The 26,213-nt window shown below is 43.0% G+C and overlaps 1 protein-coding gene across 1 annotated transcript; it reads right to left on the bottom strand.

Annotated features, from left to right (window-relative positions):
- Nucleotides 1-1,209: 1,209 nt before the first annotated feature.
- CA3 (carbonic anhydrase 3) lies at nucleotides 1,210-19,763 on the bottom strand. The gene is made up of 7 exons (XM_001506785.4): nucleotides 19,625-19,763; nucleotides 17,188-17,385; nucleotides 12,458-12,576; nucleotides 11,451-11,543; nucleotides 8,573-8,635; nucleotides 7,092-7,247; nucleotides 1,210-2,169 (listed from the first exon to the last, which is right to left on the bottom strand). The coding sequence occupies exons 1-7, from the start codon at nucleotides 19,656-19,658 to the stop codon at nucleotides 2,050-2,052; spliced, it is 783 nt and encodes a 260-aa protein (XP_001506835.1). The 5' UTR covers nucleotides 19,659-19,763; the 3' UTR covers nucleotides 1,210-2,049.
- Nucleotides 19,764-26,213: the final 6,450 nt, after the last annotated feature.

Below are 26,213 nucleotides of genomic sequence, written 5' to 3'. Positions count from 1 at the left end.
CTTGGCTTCAAGGCTGTCCATCACCTTGCCCCTTCCTACCTCACCTCCCTTATCTCTTTCTACTGTCCACCTCGAAAGCTCCGCTCCTCTGCCGCTCACCTCCTCACTGTCCCATGTTCACACCTATCCCATCGTCGACCTCTGGCCCACTTCCTACCACTGTCCTGGAATGCCCTCCCTCCTCACCTCTGCCAAACTCACTCTCTTTCCCTCTTCAAAGTCCTACTGAGAGCTCACCTCCTCCAGGAGGCCTTCCCAGACTGAGCTATCCCTATTCCCTCTACTCCCTCTGCTCCCTCTCTGCCCCCCCGCCCTCCTCCCTCCCCCTTCCCTGCTTCACCTCCCCTCAGCTAAGCCCCGTTTCCCTCTGCTCCTCCCCCTTCCCTTCCCCTCCTCTCAGCACTGTGCTTTTTTGCTCATTTGTCTATATTATTTATTACCCTATTTATTTTGTTAATGAGGTGTACATCCCCTTGATTCTATTTATCGTGAGTATGTTGTCTTGTTTTTGTCCATCTGTCTCCCCCAATTAGTCTGTGAGCCCATCGCTGGTCAGGGATTGTCTTTATCTGTTGCCGAATTGTACATTCCAAGCACTTAGTACAGTGCTCTGCACATAGTAAGCGCTCAATAAATACTATTGAATGAATGAATGAATGTGTGACACCCTGGGGCCCGGTGGGAGCACTCTGACAGGGTTAAGAGAGTGTCAGTGAATCAGGGGGACTATCAGGGATTTTTCTGCTCAGGTTCTTGGGCCTAAACTCCCAGAATTGAAACTTGTCCTCCATCCTCAGGGGAGACTCCATCAGTAGAGTGCAAGTGACTTTATGCTCTAAGACTTTACTGGGGACTAGGCCAAAATGATTTATGCAGGTCTAAACAAATGCTCTAAACATCAGTCTCTTTCCTCTGGAAAGTGACCTAAGTCTCTGTGTCAGATGGGACCCCTGGGGCTGGAATGGATCATCTGATGCTAATTGACCCAAAAATCACAGGTGAGAAGTGGCATTCTTAGAATCGCATAAAATCCCAGGAACTTTTCTGATGTCCAACACCACACTGCAAAGGAAGCAACCAAAGCTGTAAGTATAGTGAATTCCCCTGCATCTCTTAATAATTAAGGCAAGCATGTTTTTGCCAGGATTAGTTCAAAACTTCCTACTTGTGTACCACTGTCCAGTTCAAGAAGCACAATATAAACTACAATTTTCAGTATAAGGGTCTTTATTAATGTTGCTGTTCTTAAAGAGGATTGCGATTGCTTCAAGTATAGTCATACAATACTGTGGATTTTGCTGTAGCAAGATCAATATAAATTGTCAACAAAAGAGCAGTATATCAGTCAGCTGTTTAAAGGCATGCAAAGACAGTGGTAAGAAGTCTGTGATGTTCAAATAGCCTACTTTTTCTAGAAAACTCTATCTTCATGACAAATTACAAATTGAAGATTTTTCAAAAATCCTAGTTTTACTTACTTTTCATTTGGAAGTTAACTTGATAATTGAACTAAAGACATTCATCCTTCGTTTAATTAATCATGTATTGCCTTTTGCTGTCATGTACAATTTCAAAGCTTTAATATTTCAGTTCTTTGAAATTCAAAACCATTTTTAATTGCCAGCTGCTATTTCACAATTATTTGACCTCTACATCCTGTCACTCATAAACATCAGATTAATCATTAATTCGGTTGATAGAAAATTCATCATTTGAAAAGCATAGAGGATGGTCGCATTTAAGGCTGAAAGGAAAATGTTTGTATCTTCTTCGGGAGACATTCCTAGAAATGCTGTTCTCGCAGCTGAGGCAATGGCTATATAGAATCAGCCCCATCCTCTCCACTTTCATGACAAGGTTAGATTTTCCCCCAAGCCTTTTTTGTCCTACTAACAATAAAATTCAGTGATTTGTCACATTTCATTACTCAGAGTTGTAGTCGTGGAAAGAAAGATGTTTTTCAGTGGAAAGTGAAAAATAACTCTTGGCTGAACTTAAGGCTTTCCTCCCTTGAAGACAGCGACTTCAGGGTCATCTTGAAGAGTCTCCTTACTTGAAGGAGGCTCTCACCACTCTGCCTTTCTGGGGCTGAGGAGGGCGCCAGTTATCTACCATGGGCACAGGAGGCTCGTTCTCAGCGCTGAAGAAAAGGCTGCGGAGCTTGGCCATCTGCAAAAGTCCCAATCAAACACATCAGCATGGTTTCTAGTGCACGGCTGGGCTGAGATTCCAGGAGTTGTGCTTAGCGGCCTAGTGGATAGAGCAAGGGACTAGTAGTCAGAAGGACCTGGGTTCTAATCCCAGTTCTGCCACTTGTCTGCTGTGTGGCCATAGGCAAGTCACGTCACTTCTCTGTACCTGTTACCTCAACTGTAAAATGGAGATTAAGACTCTGGGTCATTGTGTTTAACCAGATTACCTTGTATCTACCCCAGGGTTCAGTTCAGTGCCTGGCACAAAGTAAGCGCTTAACAAATACCACAATTATTATTATTTTTATCAGTCCAAATCTATTCAATTAACCAAGCATAAGTATTTGTTAGATAATCAGGGCATTCATAGTCCCAGTTCCACATGAGGTTCACAGTCTAAATGGGAGGGAGAACAGATATTGAATCCCCATTTTACAGATGAGGAAACTGAGGCACAGAAAAGTTAAATGATTTGTCCAGGTCAAACAGCAGACAAGTGCCAGAGCCAGAATTAGTCCTCTGACTCCCAGTCCTGTCCTCATCCTATTATCAATCTATCAATCATATTTATTGAGCACTTACTCTGTGCAGAATTCTGTTATAATAATAATTATGCTATTTGTTAAGTGCTTACTATGTGGCAGGCACTATACTAAGCGCTAGGGTGAATGCAAGCAAATCAGGTTGGACATAGTCTCTGCCCCATGAGGAACTCACAGTCTTGATGTCCATTTTACAGATGAGGGAACTGAAAAGCAGAACAGTGAAGTGACTTGCCCAAGGTAACACAGCGGACAAGTAGCAAAGTTGGGATTAGAACCCATGACCTATTGATTCCCAGGCCCATGCTCTATCTACTATGCCATGCGCACTTGGGAGAATAAAATACAGCAATAAAACAGACACATTCTCTGCCTACAGTGAGTTTACAGTCTAGAGGAGCAGACAGACATTAGTATAAATACATAAAATTTTGGATATATAGGTAAGTGCTGTGGGGTTAGGGGTTGTGTAAATAAAGGGAACAAGTCAGGGTGATGCAGAGAGGCGTGAGAAAGGAGGAAATGAGGGCTTAGTGAGGGAATGTAAGCCCATCATTGGGCAGGGATTGTCTCTATCTGTTGCCGAATTGTACATTCCAAGCGCTTAGTACAGTGCTCTACACATAGTGCTCAATAAATACCATTGAATGAATGAATCCCTCTTGGAGGAGATGTGCCTTCAAGTAAGGATTTTAAGGTAAAATAATTGTCAGATATGTAAAGGGCCAGAGGCAGGACATGGGCAAGAGGACGACAGCAAGATAGATGAGATGGAGGTGCAGTGAGTAGGTTGACATTACAGGAGTGAAGTGTGTTGGCTGGGTTGTAGTAGGAGAGTAGTGGGGTGAGATAGGAGGGGGCAAAGTGACTGAGTACTTTGAAGCAGATGGTAAGAAGTTTCTGTTTTTTGCGGAGGTGGATGGTCAACTAGACTTCTTGAGCTACTCAAAGCCTTATTAAAATCACAACTCCAAGAGGCCTTCCCCAACTAAGCCCTTATTTTCTCTCCTTCCACTCCTTTCTGCTTCTCGTTTGTATCCTTTACTCACCCCTCCCTCAGCCCCACAGTGCTTATGGGCCTATCCATAATTCATTTACTTATGTTAATGACTGTCTCCCCCTTTAGACTGTATGTTCCTTGTGGACAGAAAATGTGATTACCAACTCTGTTATACTGTATTCTTCCAAGTGCTTAGCACAGTGCTTTGCACACAGTGCTCAATAAATATAATTGATTGATTACTCACCATCATTAGTGGCATTTTCTAATTCTGATTGATATGTATATATATAAAACACACATTTATGCTTCATTTAGGGCTTTATAGCTGCTACCTGCCTAACTCTGCCTTTGTTAATAATAATAACAATAATAATAATGGTATTTGTTAAGCGCTTACCACGTGCCAGGCACTGTACTAAGCCCCAGGGGGATACAAGCAAATTGGGTTGGACACAGTCCCTGTTCCACATGGGACTCATACACTTATTCCCCATTTTACAGATTAGGTAACTGAGGCACAGAGAAGTAAAGTGACTTGCCCAAGGTCACAGAGCAGACAAGTGGCCTTGCGGGAATTAGAACCCATGACTTTCTGATTCCTAGGCCCATGCTCTATCTAATAGGAGACAGCAACCCTGAAGAGAAAACCATCCTGCAGATATTCAGTGAAATCTGGATGAGACATTGAATGAAATAGCTGTAAACCAAGCATGGCACCTCCATATCTGTTGTCAGCTGACTAACCTACTCCTTAGCGTACACACACACTGTGAAGTGAAGTAAAAGTTGAGAAAATATCTGGGTAGTTCCAGTAAGAAACCTTCAATTACCTGGGGAAATTAGGCCTGATCTGGGACACTGGAATAATCTGACCTATTTCTCCTGTACAATCCCAAGTACTTAACACAGTGCCCTGCAACCTATAGGGACTCAATAAATAAAACCAACTGGCTGACTGACCTTGAGTAATTCTGATAAACATCAACTCATAACAGAGGCAAAGGTGGAAATTTTGCTTAAATAACTGAAGTATTGGCTCAAATTTCTCAGTGTGGTCTAGTGGAAAAAGCACAGGCCTGGGAGTCAGAGGGACCTGGGTTCTAATTCCTGCTCCACCACTTGTCTGCTGTGTGACTTTGAGTAAGTCAATTTACTTCCCTGTGCCTCAGTTACCTCTCCTGTAATATGGGGATGAAGACTGTGATCCCTATGTTGGACAAGGACTGTGTCCAACTCTATTATCTTGTATCTACTCCAACTCCTAGAACATTGCCTGGCACATAGTAAGTGCTTAACAAACACAATTATTTCATTCTTCTTATTATTATTATAATTTTTTCTTCTTCACTTTGTACCAACTCCAAAGAGATTTGAGCTAATGCAGTGTTTTGCTGAGTATCCACGTTAAATATCAATGCTGAGTATCAATCTGGACATAAGATTCAGAATAGAGCATACACCATTAGATTAGGTGACATAATTAATGGAGATAGTATGTCCAATGTATAGTAAAAAGAGATAAAGGGGTAGGTTTGGAGAACATGATGAGAATGAGGTCTGACTAAACTACTCTGTTACCACTCGTGAAAATAAGAAACCAGTTTCCCTACATGCTTATTGTAAAAATTGAACTGATTTCTATTTCCTCAATATATCATTATTTTTCTGATTTTCTTTTTAGGTATACCAGAAAGGAGCAGATCAGGGAAGATTCACAACTCTGATCATCCTCTAATGGCCAAACATCTCCTTACTTCCTAAACATTCCTCTCTGGGGTCAAACAAATCTGTTCTCCCTCCTACACAGACTTTGAGCTCCAAGTGGGCTGTAGATTGTATACTTCTCTGCAGATTGTAAACTCCAGTGGACAGGCATCATGTCTACCAACTCTGTTGTACTGTACTCTCCCAAGCATTTAGCACAAAGCTCTGCACACAGTAAGTGCTCAATAAATACCACTGATTGATTGATTGATTGACAAGTGGAACAGGGACTGTGTCCAACCTTATGTATTGTATCTAACTCAGCGCTTAGTATAGCATTTAACAAATATGACTGTTATTGTCATCATTGCTATTATTATTAAATTGACATCCATTCTGCCCAGGATCCCCCTAACTCTGAATCACTGCCATGCCATTGCTTAAGGTGCTCTTCATCATCCCTTCTTCCAAACCCAACTGAAAACACTGCCCTTTCAGGGGCAGGAATCTCTAGAAAGTGGTCCCTCAGGGATTCTACTGGCTTCTGGGGCTTTTTAGACTAAATTCCTTTTCACTATGTCAGTAGCATGTTTGTAACTCTTAGACTCTCTGGTGTTATTTAGTGACTCATAACACTTTCTTATATTATATGTCATTAAATGATATATTATAAATTATTTATTCATATTAATGTCTGTCTCCCCCTCTAGACTGTAAGCTCACTGTGGGCAGGGAGTGTGCCTGCAAATTCTATTGTATTGTGCTCTCCCAAGCTCTTAGTACAGTGCTGTGCACAGCACAAGCACTCAACAAATTCCATTGATTGATTGATTTCTTTATTCTTTTATCTGTGTTTATCCTGTCACATCTAAATCACTGAATCCCTGAGCATAATAAATGTCCCTTATATCCTGTTGGCTGACTGCTTGCCTGCTTGCATGCATGCTTGCCTGTCTGGTGGAAAATTTTACTCCAGAGACTCTTTTCCACAATTCTCCCTTCTTTGTCCTGATCAAGAATACTGAGCCAGTATGAAGCAGATTTTTATCTGAATTTCAACTTCCATCAGAGAGTAAAAACCTTGATATTTTGCCTATCTCATCCACATAAGTATGACTTCTTGAGATGAGGAGTATTTTGGCAAGAATTATCCAGATATTTGCTCAACTTTGCTTGTGTTCAGCATAGAGCAGGACAAGAGAAGTTATTCTATGAAAATTCAATAGCTATAAAATGTTAGAAAGAAGAAAAGAAAGCCAATTAGTTTGGCTCTAAAGGAAGTAAGTTATTTTATTTACCCAAAGGAATATACCTGAATTCAAACTAAATGGGTCCCTGTATTTAAATAACTCACGGGAGAAAAAGTGTCCAGAAGCATTTAGGTTAATGACTTTTCACGGAGAAAGAAGTCAGAACTGAGAAGTTAGTTTTAGTGGGATTTATGTGCTATGGGAAAATTGCCTATTAATCTAGAACCAGGGAAGAGTTCTGTTTTTAGGGTTCACTTAGTGCTTGGAAATGACAAGGAAATAGTTGCAAATGGATAAATGGGTCACAGGATCAAATTCTTAGTTGGTGAAGGTTTTAGCAACAGCAAATTACCACTTAAAGAACACTCTGAAAAACTTGAAGTATTTAGGTGAACCTTACCTGGTCAGAGCTCACAGTAATGGGCTCCTTCAGAAGAAGCCAGACAATGCACTCTTCACATGGGGGAGTGGTGAAAGAGCCGTGATAAGTCCAATAATCCCGGCAAGCAGGGAATAGACAGGATGGGTCAAAGTGAGTGAAAGGAGCCTCTTTGCCCTGAAAGAAATAAACAGAATGTTCGCTTTACCACTCTGCAGGGAGTCTTAGCAGTAAATGCCCTACAATTCTATTAATGGTTGACAGTTTCCTTGAAAACAGTGCAAAGCCATAGATCCTTAAAAACTCTATGCTCATGCCAAGTTTTATTTATTTTTTAATGGGCAAGAAGTGTAAGTTCCCTTTCATTAATATAAGAAACATTTTGATTCTTCTATTGAAATTTGTATTGATTACTGAGGAGCAGTATGGCCTAGTGGAAAGAACCTGGGCCTGGAGTCAGGAAATCTGAGTTGTAGTCCTGGCTCTGCCAGTTGCCTCCTGTCTGACTCTGGGCAAGTCACTTCACTTACTGTGCCTCAGTTTCTTCATCTGTAAAAGGGGAATTAAATACATGTCATCCCACCCTATTAGACTGTTAGCCCCACATGGGACAGGAGCTGAGTCCAATCTGTGTACATTGCATCCTCCCTAGCATCTAGTATAGTGCTTAGTACTTAGTAAGTGCTTAAAAATACCACAGTTATTATTAGTCAATACAATTATTCCTAATTACTAATGCAAGTATGGCCTGAGAGAACAGGAAATGTGATGGAAATACCATCATATTATTTAAGTGATTGGGCAAAACCAGAGGGTTTGTTTTCATGAATTGCTTTTATGAATTAATATTAATGTTACCAACATTTATTTGGTGCTTACAAGGTACAGAACATTGTACTTAGTGCTGAGGAATTAAAGCAGAATATATTGAGATACTTTCACTGGTGCACAAAAGGTTCATACTCTTGGTACGGGAGGTCAAATGCATAACTGAATAATTGCCTCAACATTCAGCTTCAACCCATTCATAGGGAAAGGGTCATATCCATGTTACCATAAAGTCTAACACTATACAAAAGAGTTTCTCATTCAAAGGCAAGTTGGAACTCTCAGTTCCTCTGCTCAACTGGCTCTGCAAATGGAAACTTATGGAAAATGCACAGAGTAAATAAAAGAGTTTGATTTTTAAAATGCATGGAGTTTGGCAAATATAAAAATTTAGGGAGTACTTCCCAATGATTCAAACAGGCCCAAGGTGGATGGCCTACTTTACTTCTGAAAATTTTTGGAATTTTAATGAACACCTTTTCTTTATTCATCATGTGCCTTACATTTGCCACCATGGTAAAATTCAGTTCTTGAGTGGTCAAAAAACAATGAAACCATGCCAGAAAATCTTTCAGATACTTTCTGCAGTGTATAAGCAAAGGAGACAACTCTGCACTTTGTAGATTAAGAAAGAAAATTAAAATATACACTACATTAAAAAAACTAGTTTATACCTTTGTCTTGATAGCATCGAGAGCATCAAGAAGTAGTTGGAACTCCGCTTTCTCATGTCCTATCTGTAATATAGAAAACAGAAACTGAATAACAGTTAAATAATATCTTTTTTCCTTCATTAGAACTTAGCATTGCCTAAAAAATGACCCTGACCCATCCCATCAGCTATTTCTGATAGATGAAATGTCAGAACATCTTGTTCTGAGCCAAAATGTCACTGAAGAGAATTCTCCAAGAGAAATGAGAATAAAACAATTTTCTTATTTTCCCCACACTACTAGACTCAATTTTAGCAATGTCATCACATTGGCCTCTAAGCTCAGAATGCAAATCCATAGATCCAATCAATCAATCGGTGGTAATCATTGAACACACTCTATGTGCAGAGCACTGTAATAAGCACTTGGGAGAGAGTACAATATAATAGAATTGATAGATATGATTCCTGCCCTCCAGGAACTTAAAGTGTAGTAGGGGAGACAGACTTTAAAATAAATAAAGAATACGTATATAAATGCTGTGGGTCTTGGGTGGGGGGTGTCTGGGGGCTTCAGGGAGATGAGTATCATATTACTTAAGGGTGATTGGGGATGAGGAGAGTAATGAATCAAATGCTTAAGGGATATAGACCCAAGGGCATAGGGAAGATAAACAGGATGGGGAAATGAAGGATTAGCCAGAAGAAGGCTTCCTGGAGGAGATGTGATTTTAATAAGGCTTTTAAGATGGGGAGAATGATGATCAATCAGATATGAAGTGAGGGAAGTTCCAGACTAGAAAAAGGACCACGAGCAAAAGGTTGGAAGCAAGAAAGATCAATCAGGTTGTCGATGGAGGAGTGAAGTGTGCAGGTTGGGATGCAGTGGGAGATTAGAGAGGTTAGATAGGAAGGTGAGAGCTGATTGAAGGTACTTAATACACTAACAAACCCCTCTATAATTGCATGTATGCACCTTCCTTCCCAAACCAGCCAGCGGGAGTTGACGAAGAATCAGCACTAGAACAGACACTGGATGATACATTAATGCATCCTTTGCCTGTAGGCAGAACTGCAAAAGATAACTCCTGGCCTATTTTTAAATATTTTCAGATAAGATGCACCTAAGCAATGCTTTGGCTGTTGAGGCATTGTTTCCCCATTGGGTAACTCAACTCTTGGAAGTAGTCAATCAAGGCAAACAAAATTATTTTCAATTTTTATCCAAAATTCTTGAAAAAGACCCAAGAGATCATGCAATCTGAATGTTGAATATATGACCATACTACTGGAGAAGAAATTCTATATCTTCAAATAATTTAGAAAGAATTTCACATGTGGTATACCCTGCTTCTTAGATAAAATTTCTGGTTTTATGGTCACATTTCAATCAAATGCTATAGTCATCCTTCTAAGAGTTGTAAGTTTTCTAAGACACACTGCATGAGTGTCTAGTGATAGAACATTTTGTCCTGTTATGAATCACCATACATTTTGAATCCTGGCTCTGCCACATGTCTGCTGTTTGACCTTGACTAAGTCACTTCACTTCTCTGTGCTTCAGTTACCTCATCTGTAAAACGGGGATTGAGACTGTGAGCCCCACATGGGACAGGGACTGTGTCCAACCTGATTTGCTTGCATCCACCCCAGCACTTTGTACAGTGCTTGGCACATAGTAAGCGCTTAACAAATACCATTATTATTCATCAGGAATCTGATGTTACGCATTTGAGGGCCAAAACATTTTGAGTTATTTGGAGTTAAACTTTAGATGGGACTACTACCTCATTCCAATGGAGAAAGCACCTCAATGCTTTGGAGGTGTCTTCTTAGGGGGGCATAGAGTCAGGGGTGGCATTCAGAGCCGGGTAGGAGGGCCAGGAAGGCCAGTGGAAAGACAGTAGAAGAGGAAAGGAAAAGAAAGACAATAAAGAACAACGGGCTCTTCTAGTTTTCAGGCTGACTTCTGGTCTGACTTCTCCCCTCTAGACTGTATGCTCCTTGTAGGGAGGGACTGTGTCTGTTTATTATTATATTGTACTCTCCCAAGTACTTAGTACAGTGCTTTGCTTAATAAATATGATTGACTGACTGACTGACTAGTCTATTTGGACAGTGCAGTGAGTAAATTATGGATCAGGTAGACTAAGACTGATCACTCTGACATCATGTAACCACTCAAGAGGGAAATGTTTCATGAAAAAAGACAATGCACGTTAATCTTCCTTGCATTATTTTAAATGCTAGCCTATTGACAAATGAAGTAAAACCCTTCTGCAGTGGGCAGTAAAGCAATGAGTCTGCCTGAGGGGAATGATGCTTTTAGTCTCTTAGGGGCTACAGGATGGGGAGAGGGAGCAAGAAGAGCTTCCTCTCCAGACAGTGACTGGGGTATGCTGCTGGCCACAACACATCCGTGGCTTTTCTAGGTTGCTTAGCCTTCTTAAGGAGGAGGGCCCAGCTCAGAACAGGATGGATTGGTGACTGTAAACTCGCAGTGGGCAGGAAATGTATCTGTTTATTGTTATATTGTACTTTCCCTAGCTCTTAGTACAGTCTCTGCACACAATAAGCACTCAATAAATAAGAGTGAATGAATGAGCAAATGGATGGTGATTCTGCTGCTCCCCTCTGCTTGGAGGAAAAGTGGGACTTAGAGGAAGTGATATCAGGACTTTGTTCCAGCATCTCTGACTCTGGGTTGGGGCTTCCAGTTGCTGAAGAAACACTATGTCGTCAGCCTCATAAAACACCTAGATGCAAATCCCCAGGCCTGGTGGTAGAATGATGGCTGAAGGAGAATGGAGTGGGGAATTCCTGGCCATCATATCAGGGCTCAAAAGAAAAAGGGAAAAAATCCTAACTTTTGGGAAGAAGGAAGACGTGTTTTACCCGACCTTCAGGAAGAGCCCAACGACTGCAATGCCATCGGGTTTCTTCAAAGCTTCTCCAAAGCTGCCATATTTGGGGTTCCAGTGAACCATATGAAGCTGAAAATGGTAGAATATAAATATGCAACAAATAAACTTTTAAAAAATACACACATCCATTTACACATTGGTAAATAAGGGACTGGTATAACACTGTGGTTCACTTAACTCCACCTTTTAAGTGCCTCTAGAAAGTCCCTGAGAAATCTATATAATACAGGAATTTCTAAAAAAAAAATGATTCCTTAGAATTTCAAATGATGAAAATAAAAGCTACATAAAACATGGTAAACATGATTACATATTTATGATCAGGGCTGAAGGAAAAAAAGTTTTCTAGTTACCAGAAAGGGGTAATCATTTATTATTTCTGTGTTATATGGTCACATCTTTCCTCTGAAAAACTCAAGGACTCGGCAAGAAGAGTAATAGCTTGAGTACTATTTAAATAAGGGCAGAATCTCCTGGTAAATTGCATAGAGCAAGAACAAGAATGGATTCTAGTTTTTCACAGCAGTGAAGTTGGTTTGGGGATGAAGAATAGCCAAAATATTTTATTTGGGATCAAAATTGGGAAGAATCATGACTGACACTTTATACATGAAAAGAAAGCTGATCATTTTGCCTAACTTTGTAAACATTAGTCCTCTATGCTGTGACTCCCAGCCCTTAATATTTTGGAAGAAGACTGCCTTCAGGGTAAGGGCCAGGGCAACCTTTATGCATCCCGAAGGCAAACCTGCCTGGATAATGTGCTACAGCTTAGTGGGGCTAGGCCTGAAAGTAGTTGTGTGACCTGGAAAGGGGAAGCCTGGGGTAGCTCTACCTCTAGGGAAAATGCACTAGACTCAGGGCTGTCATCTCCCTACTTCCTCAACTGCCTACTGAGTGTGAAGTAGAGAGCCCAGGAGTGCAGTGGGTGCATTTCGGTTTTTGTCATTTGTTCCTGACAGTAGATCGAAGGCAACACATACCTCTGCGGCATATTTCACTCCATCCACAGTGTGCTCAGAGCCATGGTCATCCGCAGAACCCCAGTGAATGTGAAACTGCCGGAGTCTGTAGGGCGCGGAGAGGGGCCCTCCCCTCAGCACTGAAATGCAAACAGCCCTGGTTAACAGTGACATCAACAGTGGCCTCCCTATTCCCTGGCCTCCAGGCTGTTCTCAGAGTTGGCTCTCTTCTGCAGCTCAAGCTAAAATAACTGACAACAGATAACGGCCAGAGAGCCATTCTGATCTAGTGGCAGAGTCTTTGGTAGCTGCCTTATTTCTACCAACCAATAAGTTGGTAACACTGGCATCAACACAATTTCCTCAGCCCCTAGGTCCTCCCTCCAAAGTTGGGGTGCAGTAGGTAGGGAGGTGAGGGGAAAGGGAAAAGTCACTTCTCCTGCAGCTGAGAATCCAGGACTAAATAATTTACCCACTAATCTGTTCTTCCAGTGCTCACTTTGAAGAGATCTGTCAAGGATTTTATTGACAGGCATCTCCCAGGATGCTCAGAGGTGCCATAGAATGCTAACAGTCTTGTTAATCCTTCAACACTATCCTAGAACACAGTTCTCTCCTCCCTGAGCCTGAAGAAAAGCATTTTTTAAATTTGAGAATCCCTTGAGAAGGCAGTGTGAGCCTAATAGAAAGATCATGGGACAGTGAGTCAGGAGCCTGGCATTCAAGCCCCAGCTCTGCATCTGCTCTTTTGGGAGAGATCTTGGATGAGTCCCACTTATCTATCCTGGGTCTCAGATTGCACATCTGAACAATGAGGGGAGACTAGATTGTGAGCACCAAGTGGAACAAACCCAGGGTCCCATCTGATAACTTTATTTTTACCCTAGCATTTTGCATATAGTAAGGACTGAACAATTGTCATTATTATTACTATTATTATCATTTAGGAAGTGGTTTCAGGTAGAGGCCCATCTGAGGCAAGGTGTCTATCCACCCATCTGTAGCTCCAGACTTGTCTTGAACCTGAGTATGGTCAGAATGGACCTGGGAAAGGTTAGGGCAAGGTGGCCCAGCTAGGCTGTCCTCTCATGAAGGGGTCAGTGACACTTAGAGGTCTGAAATGGGGCTCTGCTCCCAGGTCTCCTCCTTCCAGCAGATGGAAGGATTGCTGTCACCACTGGGTAATTCTTTGGTACTGGAATTTGACAAGCTGATGGAGAAGTAAGGCTCTTCAATCGGTGCCCAAGAGAGCCGTAGTGAGTTCCCTCCCCCAAACCAGGGTGCAAAACAAAAACCAGAAGTGTAGCCTCAGGCCTCCAAAGAAATAGAAATATTTGCTACTCTGAGGCATAAGCAAATATTATAAGGGCTATAATATTTATTCTAAGATCAAGGCAAGAATTCAGAACCAGAAAAAGAGTTGCTAACAAATAATTAAATGATGCATTTATATATAATAATTATAGTGCACATTGCTCTCAAAACATTCCCTTGCAAAACCTCACATTAAGGAAAATTTGCAACGAGTATACACTCCATTGCCAATGCCCAGCACACATATACATAAACTGTAATAATGTTGGTATTTGTTAAGCGCTTACTATGTGCCGAGCACTGTTCTAAGTGCTGGGGTAGACATAGGGGAATCAGGTTGTCCCACGTGGGGCTCACAGTCTTAATCCCCATTTTACAGATGAGGGAACTGAGGCACAGAGAAGTTAAGTGACTTGCCCACAGTCACACAGCCGACAAGTGGCAGAGCTGGGATTCGAACTCATGAGCCCTGACTCCAAAGTCCGTGCTCTTTCCACTGAGCCACGCTGCAACTGTTTATTCCAACATCATAGAACAGTTTCCAAAACAGGCTCGCATATTCAGAAGATCACTTCCTAACTCCCTCACAACATGCTAGCCAAATTGCATAATGAAAGCATGTGCTATTGAAGAAGTGAATGTATTTATTAAATGTTTACTATGTGCTAAGAACTGGATAAGTCCAACATAATGAAATCAGGCCCTGTACCTGAATCCACACTGAGGTCTCACTCTAAGAGCTAGGTAGAAGCACGCATATATCCTCAATTTACAGATGAGAAAAATAAGACAAAGAGATGAAAGATGACTTGCCCAAGGTCCCCCGGCAGGTGAGTGACAGAGCTGGAACAAGGGAAAAGAAGTCTCCTCACTACCAGTGCCCGGCTCTTTTCTCTAAGTCAGGCGGACTGTATGTACTATACCTGTGTATGCACTTCACGTTTTAAAGCACTTGCATTCATATTGCAAGTGGGCAATTTCCTAGTACCAAAGATGTAAAATGAAGTAAAGAGGCTGCCCTTTCCTAAACTGTAAGCTCCCTCTAGACTATTAGGTCCTCTGGGTGAGGAACAAGTGCTTAGTACAGTGCTCTGCACACAGTAAGTGCTCAATAAATGCCATTGATTTGATTGATTCTCTGAGAGGGCTTTTTAACCAAGCAAGGACTTTGGAGTGCGGAGGACAAACCTTTCAGTAGTGATGTTCCAGTGTTATCTCACATTGGTAGCAATAGTTGAAATAACAGAAAACATGGAAACAAACACTAGTGAAATAGCAGTTTTATGCATCTTCAGCCACAAGCAAACACGAAAGTAAGAATATAATAATGTCTCTCTCATCAATAGTTTGAGCTTAATTAATACCAAAATGACCTAGGGGATGCCTAGGAATGAGGTTTCTAGAACTATTAAAGTTTTAAAACTGTAAACTAGACCAATACTGCATGGAGGCATATAGAGAATTCCGTCTGTGACAGTCCCATAGCTCTGGTAACTCCAGAGGTCTACAGAGGTAAAGATGAAGAGAGGTAAGTAGGACACAGAAATGAAGCAATTATGAGCAGAGAAAGTTAAGTTGCAGGGAATTAATATAAACAAGGGAATACACTGGTAAGAAGATAATTCCACTTAACAAAACAAATACCTGTTATATTGTGATGATTATGATAATGACAACAATAGCAGTTATGTCGAAGAAAACGAGCAAATTAGTTTATACATCAAATATGGCTTGCTAAATATGGTAAGGATGTGCTAACCTGTCATTAGAGATTGTTGGAAGCATTTATGATCTCACTGGCAAAGAGTAAGGCAAAGAAGTATATTGGAAAAGGTGTGGAAAAGCTTGGAAAATGATATCCTTGAATCTTAGTTATAATTTCTGTGTGATCATTCTCAAAGCAAATATGAGGGTGCCACGTGATAGAAATCCTAGAGCACTAGGATGCTTGGTTTAGAGGGAGCAGCGGACTGAGTTCTCTATAGCCGCTTCAAACTGCCCCTGTGTCTTCAGGACCAAGGGATCAAATTGCTGTTCGTGCTGTGGCAGCTATGAGAAATTAGACTTCATACCACAGCTCTGCTGCAATACTAGTATTGGGTCCTGGAAGTGCCACAAAAAGGTCAATCAAAGGAAACATTGGTCAAACTTCTTTTCATAGATGACACCTATCAAAATACCGTTGACTGATGGATTAACTTAGGACCTGGCAAGTCCCAGCTGAAAAGTCAACCTGTCACGTCTTTTCATAGGCACCCTGAATCCAAAATATTCAGCATCTGATTGCAGAATGTTTAGTAACACTGGAAGCCTTCGCTCAGTTATGACCTGCTGCTGCTGCGCAACAAATGTGTGGAAATGCAGAATATTTGAACTAGCTTCTTAGATGTAAATTTTTTCAACTGCAATGATGATTTACACAGGTATAAGTGTTTAGATGCCCTGGGAGAAAGAGTCATACCTGGTTTTAAGAAAAAAATAAACTTTTGACACATTCTTTGTCAGGCCAGTGTTGGGAGACCAAGAACCCAACTTCTTAATCTTCTCTCCAGCCCTTTGCTGCATGCTCAATAAATATGAATGAATGATAATAGCAATATTTTAATTAGCTCCTTTTTTTAGTGGATTTCAGGCTTTGAGTTTGAAGTTCATAATTGATTTTTAAATAGCTCTGCAATATATCAGCAACTCAGAAAGTAAACTAGGGGTTGTTTCTTACCTTCTTTCGATATGAAAACATTTCTGCCTATGCTTTCAAAGTTTTCCTTGAAATTGTGAGGAACGTTATTAATTTTTGTTACAGAAGAAATCCCTGTTTCAATAGATATTGCCACCTTTTTTACTTTATCAAACTGTTGCTAGATGAACTGGTATTTTCTGAAAGTTAAATCTGTTAAGTGTTAATTATACTCTGCTGCATTATGCAACATAAAGGTAAAATATGACACTCAGCTTCTTTTAACTAAAGCAGATTTTGGCTAGGGAAGACAGTGCCATTCTTTCAACGTCCTTTTCCTCTACTCAACCCCTATTTCATGTAATAAAGTTCTGCTAACCAATTTATATTGAATGTGGACTTGGTCTGCAATGTTAGATGAACACGAGAAGCAGCATGGCCTAGTGGATACAGCATGGGCCTGGGAGTCAGAAGGACCTGACTTCTAATCCTGCCTCTGTCCCTTGTCTGTTGTGTGACCTTGGGCAAATCACTTAATTTTTCCATACCTCAGTTGCCTCATCTGCAAAATGGGAGTTAAGACTGTGAGCCCTATGTGGAACAATGACTGTGTCCAACCTGATTAGCTTGTATCTATCCCAGAACTTAGTACAGTGCCTGGGACATACTAAGTGCTTAACAAATGCTATTAATATATATATTTGCATATACACACAGACACATTTACTTAATTCTTGATACTTTAGGGAGTCAGACTTACTTGATCTATCGTAAGTGTCATCAAATACAACCCGACAGGTTTTTCCATTGTTCAGAATGGTCTTTGCAGAGCCAGGATCATAAGAAGCAGCCCAGGGCTGCAGAGAGGGGTCATATTTTATGTCTTTGGTGTGGAGTTCAATGGGGGACTGATTGTCTCCCTTAGCAATTGGGTAAAGTTCGTGCCAGTGGTCAGGTCCTGGAAAAAAACAGAAGAAGAAGAAAAAAAGATTTGGTCAAATCAAAGACATACGTCTTCAAAATACTGAATGTTAGAGTGGGGTACCCAGAGGCTGGGCTCATATTTACGGTATATTCTCATGGTAATTTTGAGGCATGGCTTAGTGGAAAGAGCATGGTCTTGGAAGTCAGAGGTCGTGGGTTCTAGTCCCGGCTCTGCCACTTGTCAGTTTTGTGACTTTGGACAAGTCACTTAACTTCTCTGGGCCTCAGTTACCCCATCTGTAAAATGGGGATTAAGATTGTGAGCCCCACGTGGGACAACCTGATTACCTTGCATCTACTCCAGTGCTTAGTACAGTGCTCAACACATAGTAAGCGCTTACCATCATCATCATTATTATTATTATTGCTTTTCAAGCAAGGAATCTTGCAAGCAAGTAATCTCTGTCCTGCTTGACAGAGGGGTTGAACACTGTTTACGGTTATAAATCGCAGTGGGCTTTGGTTCTAGATCTGCCAACGGGGTCTCTGCAGATCAGCTTTGCCAGTGGGTGGCTAGCAGCTCCAGGGCCTGACTCCAGCTTAGCCCACCCGGGGACTTCAGGAATGCCAGGGTGAGCAGTGGGTGAGGAGGGGAGGTAGAATATCATCCCCTGGGCCTGTGCCAAGTTTCACCGTGAGCGATGTTCGCTCATGAGACGGGCCTCCTGAAAGGGGAAGGAAAATTGCAGAAACTAGACGAAAAAGTAACACTTAAGAGAAGCCTCCACCCGCTCCATCCTGGAGCTGCGGGCCGGGGTCTGGACCAGTTCCCAAGGGCAAGGGCTGTGTGGGGAGAAACAGAGGTCCGGGGGGCAGGGCAAAGGAAACCTCCTCCAGGCTGGAAGGACAGGGCAAGGCAGGCCAGGGAGTCCTGGGGGCCCCTACGGAGGCAACCTCTGAGTCTCATTCCCTCCTGTGAACTCCTTCCTAGCACTTAGCACAGCACTCTGCACCCAGTAAGTGCTTGATAATAATAATAATGATAATGATGGCATTTGTTAAGCACTTACTAAGTGCAAAACACTGTTCTAAGTGCTGTTAGACTGTAAACCAGTCAATGGGCAGGGATCGTCTCTATCTGTTGCCGAATTGTCCATTCCAAGCACTTAGTACAGTGCTCTGCACATAGTAAGCGCTCAATAAATACTATTGAATGACTGATACTCATCCTTGAGAAGCACCTTGCATGACAAGCAGTCTGGCTCAACGTCAAGCGCCCGGGCTTGGGAGTCGGAGGACATGGGTTCTAACCCCTCCTCTGCCACTTGCCTGCTGTGTGACCCTGGGTGAGTGACTGTGCCTCAGTTCCCTCATCTGTAAAATGGGGATGAAGACTGTGAGCCCCACATGGGACAACCTGCTTACCTTGTACCTACCCCAGCCTTTGTTTGGAACAGTGCTCGTCACATAGTAAGTACTTGACAAATACCATTATTTGTTATTATTCATTCAGTCGTATTTATCGAGCGATTATAGTAAGTGCTTAACAAATACCATCATTATGAGAAACTGCGTGGCTTAGTGGAAAGAGCGCGGGCTTGGGAGTCAGAGGTCGTGGGTTCTAATCCCGATTCCACCCCTTATCAGCTGTGTGACTTTGGGCAAGTCACTTAACTTCTCTGTGTCCCAGTTACCTCATCTGTAAAATGGGGATGAAGACCGTGAGCCCCAAGTGGGACAACCTGATGACTTCGTATCTTTATTATTATTATTATTATGTTAGTATTTGTTAAGCGCTTACTATGTGCAGAGCACTGTTCTAAGCGCTGGGGTAGACACAGGGGAATCAGGGTGTCCCACGTGGGGCTCACAGTCTTAATCCCCATTTTACAGATGAGGTAACTGAGGCACAGAGAAATTAAGTGACTTGCCCACAGTCCCACAGCTGACAAGTGGCAGAGCTGGGATTCAAACTCATGACCTCTGACTCCAAAGCCCGTGCTCTTTCCACTGAGCCACGCTGCTTCCCATATCTGCCTCAGCGCTTAGAACAGTGCTTGACACATAGTCAGAGCTTAACGAATACCATGATTATTATGATCATTACCGCGTGCAGAGCGCTGTGCAGAGTGACTGGGGAAGCACGATACGATAAACAGAGAGATTTCCAGCAAAAACTATTCCTACTGCTGCTGCCGCAATAGGAATGGTTTTTGCAGGAGTAGTTTTTGCTGCTCCTCCTCCTCCTCTCGGGACAGGGCAGGGTCACTCACCGTTGTGGCTAGCGTAACCCCACTCTTTGGCCATGATCTCCTTCCTTCCTCTGCTCCTTCTCTCTCCGTCCCTGGGTCTCCGGCTCCGGCTCTGGCCCCCTGCTCTCTCCTCCGGGATGCCTTGCCGTCCTGCGGGACCAGGGGCTTTTATAGCTAGGGTCGCCCAGTCGGTCTGGGAGGGGGGCGGGGGAGGATGGGGAAGGGACGGGAGAGGGAGGACCGCTCTGGGCGGAGGCGGGGTCGAGGGTGGAAAGGAGAAACCCCCCTGCCCCTGCCCCTTGCCCCCTGGCCCTGCCCCCTGATATAAAGTCTCCCAGCTCCTGCCCTCTCTGGTCCTGTGGGTCCGGGCCGCCCCCCATCCCCATCCCCATCCCCATCCCCTCCCCAGCCTGCAGCCAGGCCTGCTGGACACCCCGAAAAGGACCACCTAGGAGAGACTCCCCTCCCCCCCGCCCCATTCCTCTGTTTGCAGGTCCATCTCTCCCGCACCGATCCTGCCCTAAGGTAGCCCCTCTTTCCCCTCTGCCCTTCCCATCTCCCTTCTTGAGTTGTCTCCTCTCTCCTCCCTCCGGGGCCCGCTGCCTCCCCCCGCCCCAGCCTTCTCCACCTCCCCAGCCTCTTCCACACTTCTTCTTCTTCCACTCCCCCTCCGTCCTCCATCGGCCGCCCAGAACTCCCCGCCTGACCCTTTTTCACACTCAATCTCCCTCTCCCAATCCCCCTGTCTCCCTTTCCTCTTTTTCATCTCCCTCCTTTCCCTTTGCACGCCCCTCTCCATCTACTTCCCCTCTCCCTCCTCCACTCTCCTTTCTTCATCTTCCTCCCCTTCCCCTCTCCCTCTTCTTTTTCCCTCTCCATCTCCCTCCCCTCTCAGCCTCCTCTCCCCACTTCATCTCCCTCTCTCCCCCTTCTCTCCACCTGTCCCCCTTCCCCCTTTTGACTACTTCCCCCCTCAGTCTCCCCCTTCTCCTGCCTCCCTTTTCCCTCTCCATCTCCCTCTCTCCCTCTGCCTCTCCCCACCTCATTCCTTCATTCAATAGTATTTATTGAGCGCTTACTATGTGCAGAGCACTGTACTAAGCGCTTGGAATGAACAAGTCGGCAACAGATAGAGATAGTCCCTGCCGTTTGACGGGCTTACAGTCTAATCGGGGGAGACACCTGACTCCTCTTCCCCATTCCTTCTTCCCCCCTTCTTCCCCCTTCACCTTTCTCCCCTTCTCCCCCTCCACCTTCCTCCCCTTAATAATAATAATTAATAATTATGGTATTTGTTAATCGCTTACTATGTGCGGGGGAGATACAAGGTAATCAGATTGTCCCATGTGGGGCTCACAGTCTTCATCCCCATTTTACAGATGAGGGAACTGAGGCACAGAGAAGTTAAGTGCCTGGCTTGCCCAAGGTCACACAGCAGACAAATGGAAGAGCCAGGATTAGAACCCCCATCATCTGACTCCCAAGCCCATGCTCCTTCGCTAAACCATCCCCTTCTCCGCCTTCCACTTTCCTCCCCTTCTCCCCTCTCTCCACCTCTGTGCCCTCCTCCTCCTCCACCTCCTCCAGGGTTTGGGGTCTCTCTGGGGAGAGTAGGCCTCGGAGCAGGCAGGGTCCCAGGAAGCGCAGAGGCTGGGGGCAGCCTCGGGTCCAGTGGGATCTGGGCTGGGGAGAGTCGAGTCCCTAGAGATAGGGAAGAGGGCAGGGGATCAGGAGGAGTCTGGCTTCCCTGGGCCACTATGGCCACCCCCCGGCCAGCCTCATCAAGGGCAGGGTCCTTGCCAGGTCTCCAGGTCCAGGGCACAGAGCCATGTTCACTGTACTGTTCTCATCACCATAGCACCTACAATAATTTCTGCAGGTCACAGTATCTCCTTCTCCAGAGGCAGGAAAAGGGATGTTTATAAGATCCAAGATATCCTGAGCATAAAGGTGAAAGAAGTCGCTTTTCTGGCTTTGACAAATAGGAGAGGCCAACTGTTTTTCCGGATCACAAACTGTGAAAGGGAGATCTATGATGGTCACAGAATAGAAATGGAATTAAAGCAGGGAAAGCAGCCTAAGAGATGATGATGCTTCAGTTGTGAAATAGGATATAGGAAGGTTTTTTTTTTATTAAATTCAAGTATAAAGTGGACAGAGAGAAGTCCGCCCACTTAAAATGTAGATTTTGGCACTAGCGATATGTGATTTTTCCTCCTCATTATTCATTTTTTTACTTTCCATTTCAGTTTATTGGCAGGTTAACGTAGAGGGAGAGGATATAGATTTAGGCTAATGTGTTTGTGAAATGCCTGAGAGCATTTGAAATTCATGGCCATGATTTATTAACAAGACCAGGACCCCCAGAGTTTACAAGTGCTGCCATTTAAACTAGGTAATATGCACAAGAGGTATATGCAGAGGAGGTGTGAATTGTCATTTTTAATGGGCATACAAACCTTCACTCCCTTAAAACAAAAGCAAGGGACATATAAGATAAATGTTGACAAGATATACACTCCATGCAAAACACAATTTGTTTTTTCTGGAACCTTCCCCAATATATGTTGGTAAAAATAAGAGTTGTAATTAGAAGCTAAGCATCCTGATGAATAAATTAAAATACTGAATTTCAGTGGATCAGAGAATCATCTACCTGGCAGGAAGGTCCAACCACCAGACAGGAGAATAATTAAACCATCCAGAAGACACGTGTCTGTTCTTTCCTTGAAGAGCTGCAGGGATGGAGATTCCACTATCTGTCCTGATAGACTGTTCCTGTGTTTTGGCCCCCTGACAGTCAAGCAGTACTTTCTTGTGTCCAAAAAAATTCATCTTGGTTTAATTTAAGATTGTTCCTTCTAGTAGTATTAGCAGTAGTAATAGTTTTAGTAATAATAGCATTTACTGAGCACCCACTGGCTGCAATGCCCTATGCTAAGTGCCATATAAGTCAGAGAGTTGACCCATTCCCTGCACACAAGGAGCTTGCACTCTAATGAGGAAAACCTATAAAGTATTTACAAATAGAGTAAACAAAATAAGTAATTAAATGTACAGGTATAAGCAAAGTAAGTAAATACACATACAGGTAAGTAGGATACATACAAATACTTTCTTGATAGGAATAAATTAGTGCTGGAGGTGGCTGATGGGTTTTTATGACAAGGTACTGAGTAATACTGGGAGAAGATTAGTGGGATTTTAGGAGGTCAATGATGGTGGGAAGAGCTGCAGTCTGTTAGATTGGGCAGCGGAAGGAGTTCCAGGTTGGTGGAAAATAGGAGAGAGGGGTTGAAAGCAAGATAGTGGAGTGCAAGGTACAGCTAGAAGGTTGTTTTGGGAGAAATGAAAACAATGAGCTAGAGAGTAGCTCCAAGGAGCTGGAGGCAGCACCTGAGGAGGGTCCAATTCTCTCAAGCAAAGAGAATGTTGTACAATAAACACTACAGCAAAACTATTAGTCCTGGAAGTCCTTCCAGAGCAGTGCATTTCCTATCAGATCCAGTTGTAAATCAATCAATCAATTGTATTTATTGAGCACTATGTGCAGAACACTGTACTAAGCACTTAGGAGAGTATAGTGCAACAGATTTAACAGACAAGTTCCCTGGCCATAATGAGCATCTGCCATTTTTCTTTAAAGGCTTTGCTATTTAACTAGGTTCAGGTGTGAAAAATATTTTTGGTGCTATTCATTGTAATTCTTTTAAATTTTATCCAATTTTCCCCTTTGCATTAAACCACTCTAAGTCTTTCTTGTTTCTGTCTGGCACTAAAGAATGAACTCCTGTATAACTCCTAGGATACTTGCTAACTCTCATGCATTTCACAGATGTAGGGCAGAGTACCCAGCTGCTTGCCCCAGCCTGAAACTGGTCCCCATCACCCCACTGGAGGATTTGGAAATCAATTTTTGGCATTAAGTTCATAGTCCAGAAAACACATCTTCAAGGAGAACTGAATGAAAAATAAAATGTGAGAGGAATATGTTGAGCATGATAAGGTAAATGACAGTGGTTCAGCTGGACAAGCTGCTTCCTTCCATCCACTAACAGAAAAATAAACTCACATGCACATCTGTATTATAGCAATGCTCAATATTTATTGAGCATATACTGTGTGTAGAACACTAGAATAAGCACATGGGAGAATACACTACAACAGCTATACAACAGAGTTGTTAGACATGGTCCCTTCTCACAAGGAGTTTACAGTCTAGAGCGGGAGGCAGACAAAAAATGAATTACAGACATATAAGCGCTGAGGGGCTGAGGGTGGGGAAAAAAGGGTAAACAGCCAAATGCAAGGGTGATGCAGAAGGGAGAGGGTGTAGGGGAAATAAGGGATTAGTAGGGGAAGGCCTCTTAGGGGAGAAGTGATTTTTAATAGGGGAGAAGGAGGAGAGAGTGCTGGTCTGATGGATATGGAAGTGGAGGGAGTGCCAAGTCAGAGGGAGGATATGGGCAAATGAGTTAGTGGTGAGATAGATGAGATCAAGGTATGGTGAATAAGTTGGCATTAGAGAAGTGAAGTGAAGGTCCTGGGTTGTAGAAGGAAATCAGTGAGGTAAAATAGGAGGGGCCAAAGTGATTAGGTGCTTTAAAGCCAATGGAAAGGAGTTTCTATCTGATGCTGACGGAGGTAGATGGGCAACTCCTGGAGGTTCTTAAGGAGTGGGGAAACATGGACTGAACTTTTTTTTTTAGAAAAATGATGGGAGCAGAGCGAAGGATTGCCTGGTGTGGGGAGACAAGAGGCAGGGAGGTCAGCAAGGAGGCTGATGCAGTAGTCATCATCATTAGTCAAGGCAAGATACGATAAATGATTGGATCAGCATAGTAGATGTTGGTATGAAAAGGAAAAGGCAGATTTTAGAGATGATATGAAGTTAGAACTGACAGGATTTGGTGACAGTTAAATTTGTGGGTTGAATGAGTGACATCGTTTGAAGATAATTCCAAGGCTATGGATTTGGGAGACAGAGAGGATAGTGGTGCTGTCTACATTGATGGAAAAGATGGGGGAACATAGGGTTTGGGTGGGAAGATGAGGAATTCTGTTTTGAACATGTTAACTTCAAGGTACCAGTGGGATATCCAAGAAGAGATATCCTAAAGGCAGAAGGAAATATGAGACCACAGAGAAGGATAAAGATTACAGCTAGAAATGTAGATTTGGGAACCATCTGCATAGAGATGGTAGTTGAAGCCATGGGAGGGAATGAGTTCTCCAAGGGAGTGGGTGTAGATGGAGAAGAGAAGGGGACCTAGAACTGAGCCTTGAGGGACTCCAACAGGTAGAGGGTGGAGCAAGCTCATTGTGGTCAGGGGATATATCTTCCAACTCTGTTATATTGTACTTTCCCAAGCACTTAGTACAGTGATTGAATAAGGTAGAGGAGGAGCTTGGGAAAGAGACTGAGAAGTAGAGACAAGAGAGATGAGGAGAACCTGGAGAGGACAATGTCATTGAAGCCAAGGTTGTATCAGGTTTCCAGGAGAAGGGGGTGGTCCACAGTGTTGAAGGCAGCCAAGAGGTTAAGGAGGATTGAGATGGAGTAGAGGCCGGTAAACGAAGTTAAGTGATTTGCCCAAGATCACACAGCAGGAAAATGATGGAGCTTAGAACTCAGGTCCTCTGACACAATCAATCAATCAATCATTCATGCATTCAATTCATTCAATTGTATTTATTGAGCGCTTACTGTGTGTAGAGCACTTTACTAAGCACTTGGAAAGTACAATATATCAATATAACAGACATGTTCCCTCCCCACGATGACCTTACGGTCTCGAGGGGGCCTGGACTCCCAGGACCATGTCCTTCCCACTAGGCCCACTCCCCTTTCATCAAGCACATCCTAGAGAGGGAAGCAGCATGGCCCAGGCAAGAACACAGGTTTGAGAGTCAGAGGATGTGGGTTCTAATCCCAGGTCTGCCACTTTTCTGCTGTGTGACCTTGGGAAAGTCACTTAACTTCTCTGTGCCTCAGTTACCTCATCTGTAAATGGAGATTAAGACCGTGAGCTCCATGTGGGACAGGGACTGTGTCCAACCTGATTACCTTGTATCTACCCCAGTGCTTAGAACAGTGCTTGGCACATAATAAGTACTTAACAAATATTATCATTATTATGTAAGTGAATGGAAAGCTAGGATTTGCCATCCTAGATCAATCAGCTAATTAGTACCTTTCATTTATTTGAAGGAAAACTGACATAGTTTCACTCTAAATCTCTGAAATTTGTAGCAGTATGACTAGATATAACATTCATTCCCCAAATTATAAAATGAATGATATTCTGACAAAATGTCATTATACAATAGGCACAACTTTGACTTCTGCTCACTGCATTTAAAAAGTGTCTCTGTGGGACTCAATCCTAGAAGAAACCTAGAAAAGGCTGAGATTACAGTAGTTTATTCAATGGATCTTCTCAGAGTTACCAACATACCCTGAGAATCAGATGCCTTTGGAACGGCAGGTTTGAGCACTCCAGAGGAATTCCTTTTGCTGAAAATAATTGAGGAATGGTTTTACCTTTTGAAAAATATCTTCCATTTCTTTTAAAATGTGATCAGGTTGACCCTTGTCTTATTTCTTTCA

The sequence above is a fragment of the Ornithorhynchus anatinus genome, chromosome 4 (assembly GCF_004115215.2).
Source record: "Ornithorhynchus anatinus isolate Pmale09 chromosome 4, mOrnAna1.pri.v4, whole genome shotgun sequence".
NCBI classification, from domain to species: domain Eukaryota; kingdom Metazoa; phylum Chordata; class Mammalia; order Monotremata; family Ornithorhynchidae; genus Ornithorhynchus; species Ornithorhynchus anatinus.
Note: the sequence above shows the minus strand (reverse complement) of the source record. Positions and strands in the feature narration are given on the sequence as shown.

Excerpts from the sequence above, each read along its gene's own strand:
- CA3 (XM_001506785.4), bottom strand. The coding sequence starts at position 19,658 with ATGGCCAAAGAGTGGGGTTACGCTAGCCACAACG. Across the intron at positions 11,544-12,457 it reads GAGTGAAATATGCCGCAGAG|CTTCATATGGTTCACTGGAA; the intron begins GTATGTGTTGCC and ends TACCATTTTCAG. Across the intron at positions 7,248-8,572 it reads TCGATGCTATCAAGACAAAG|GGCAAAGAGGCTCCTTTCAC; the intron begins GTATAAACTAGT and ends TATTTCTTTCAG.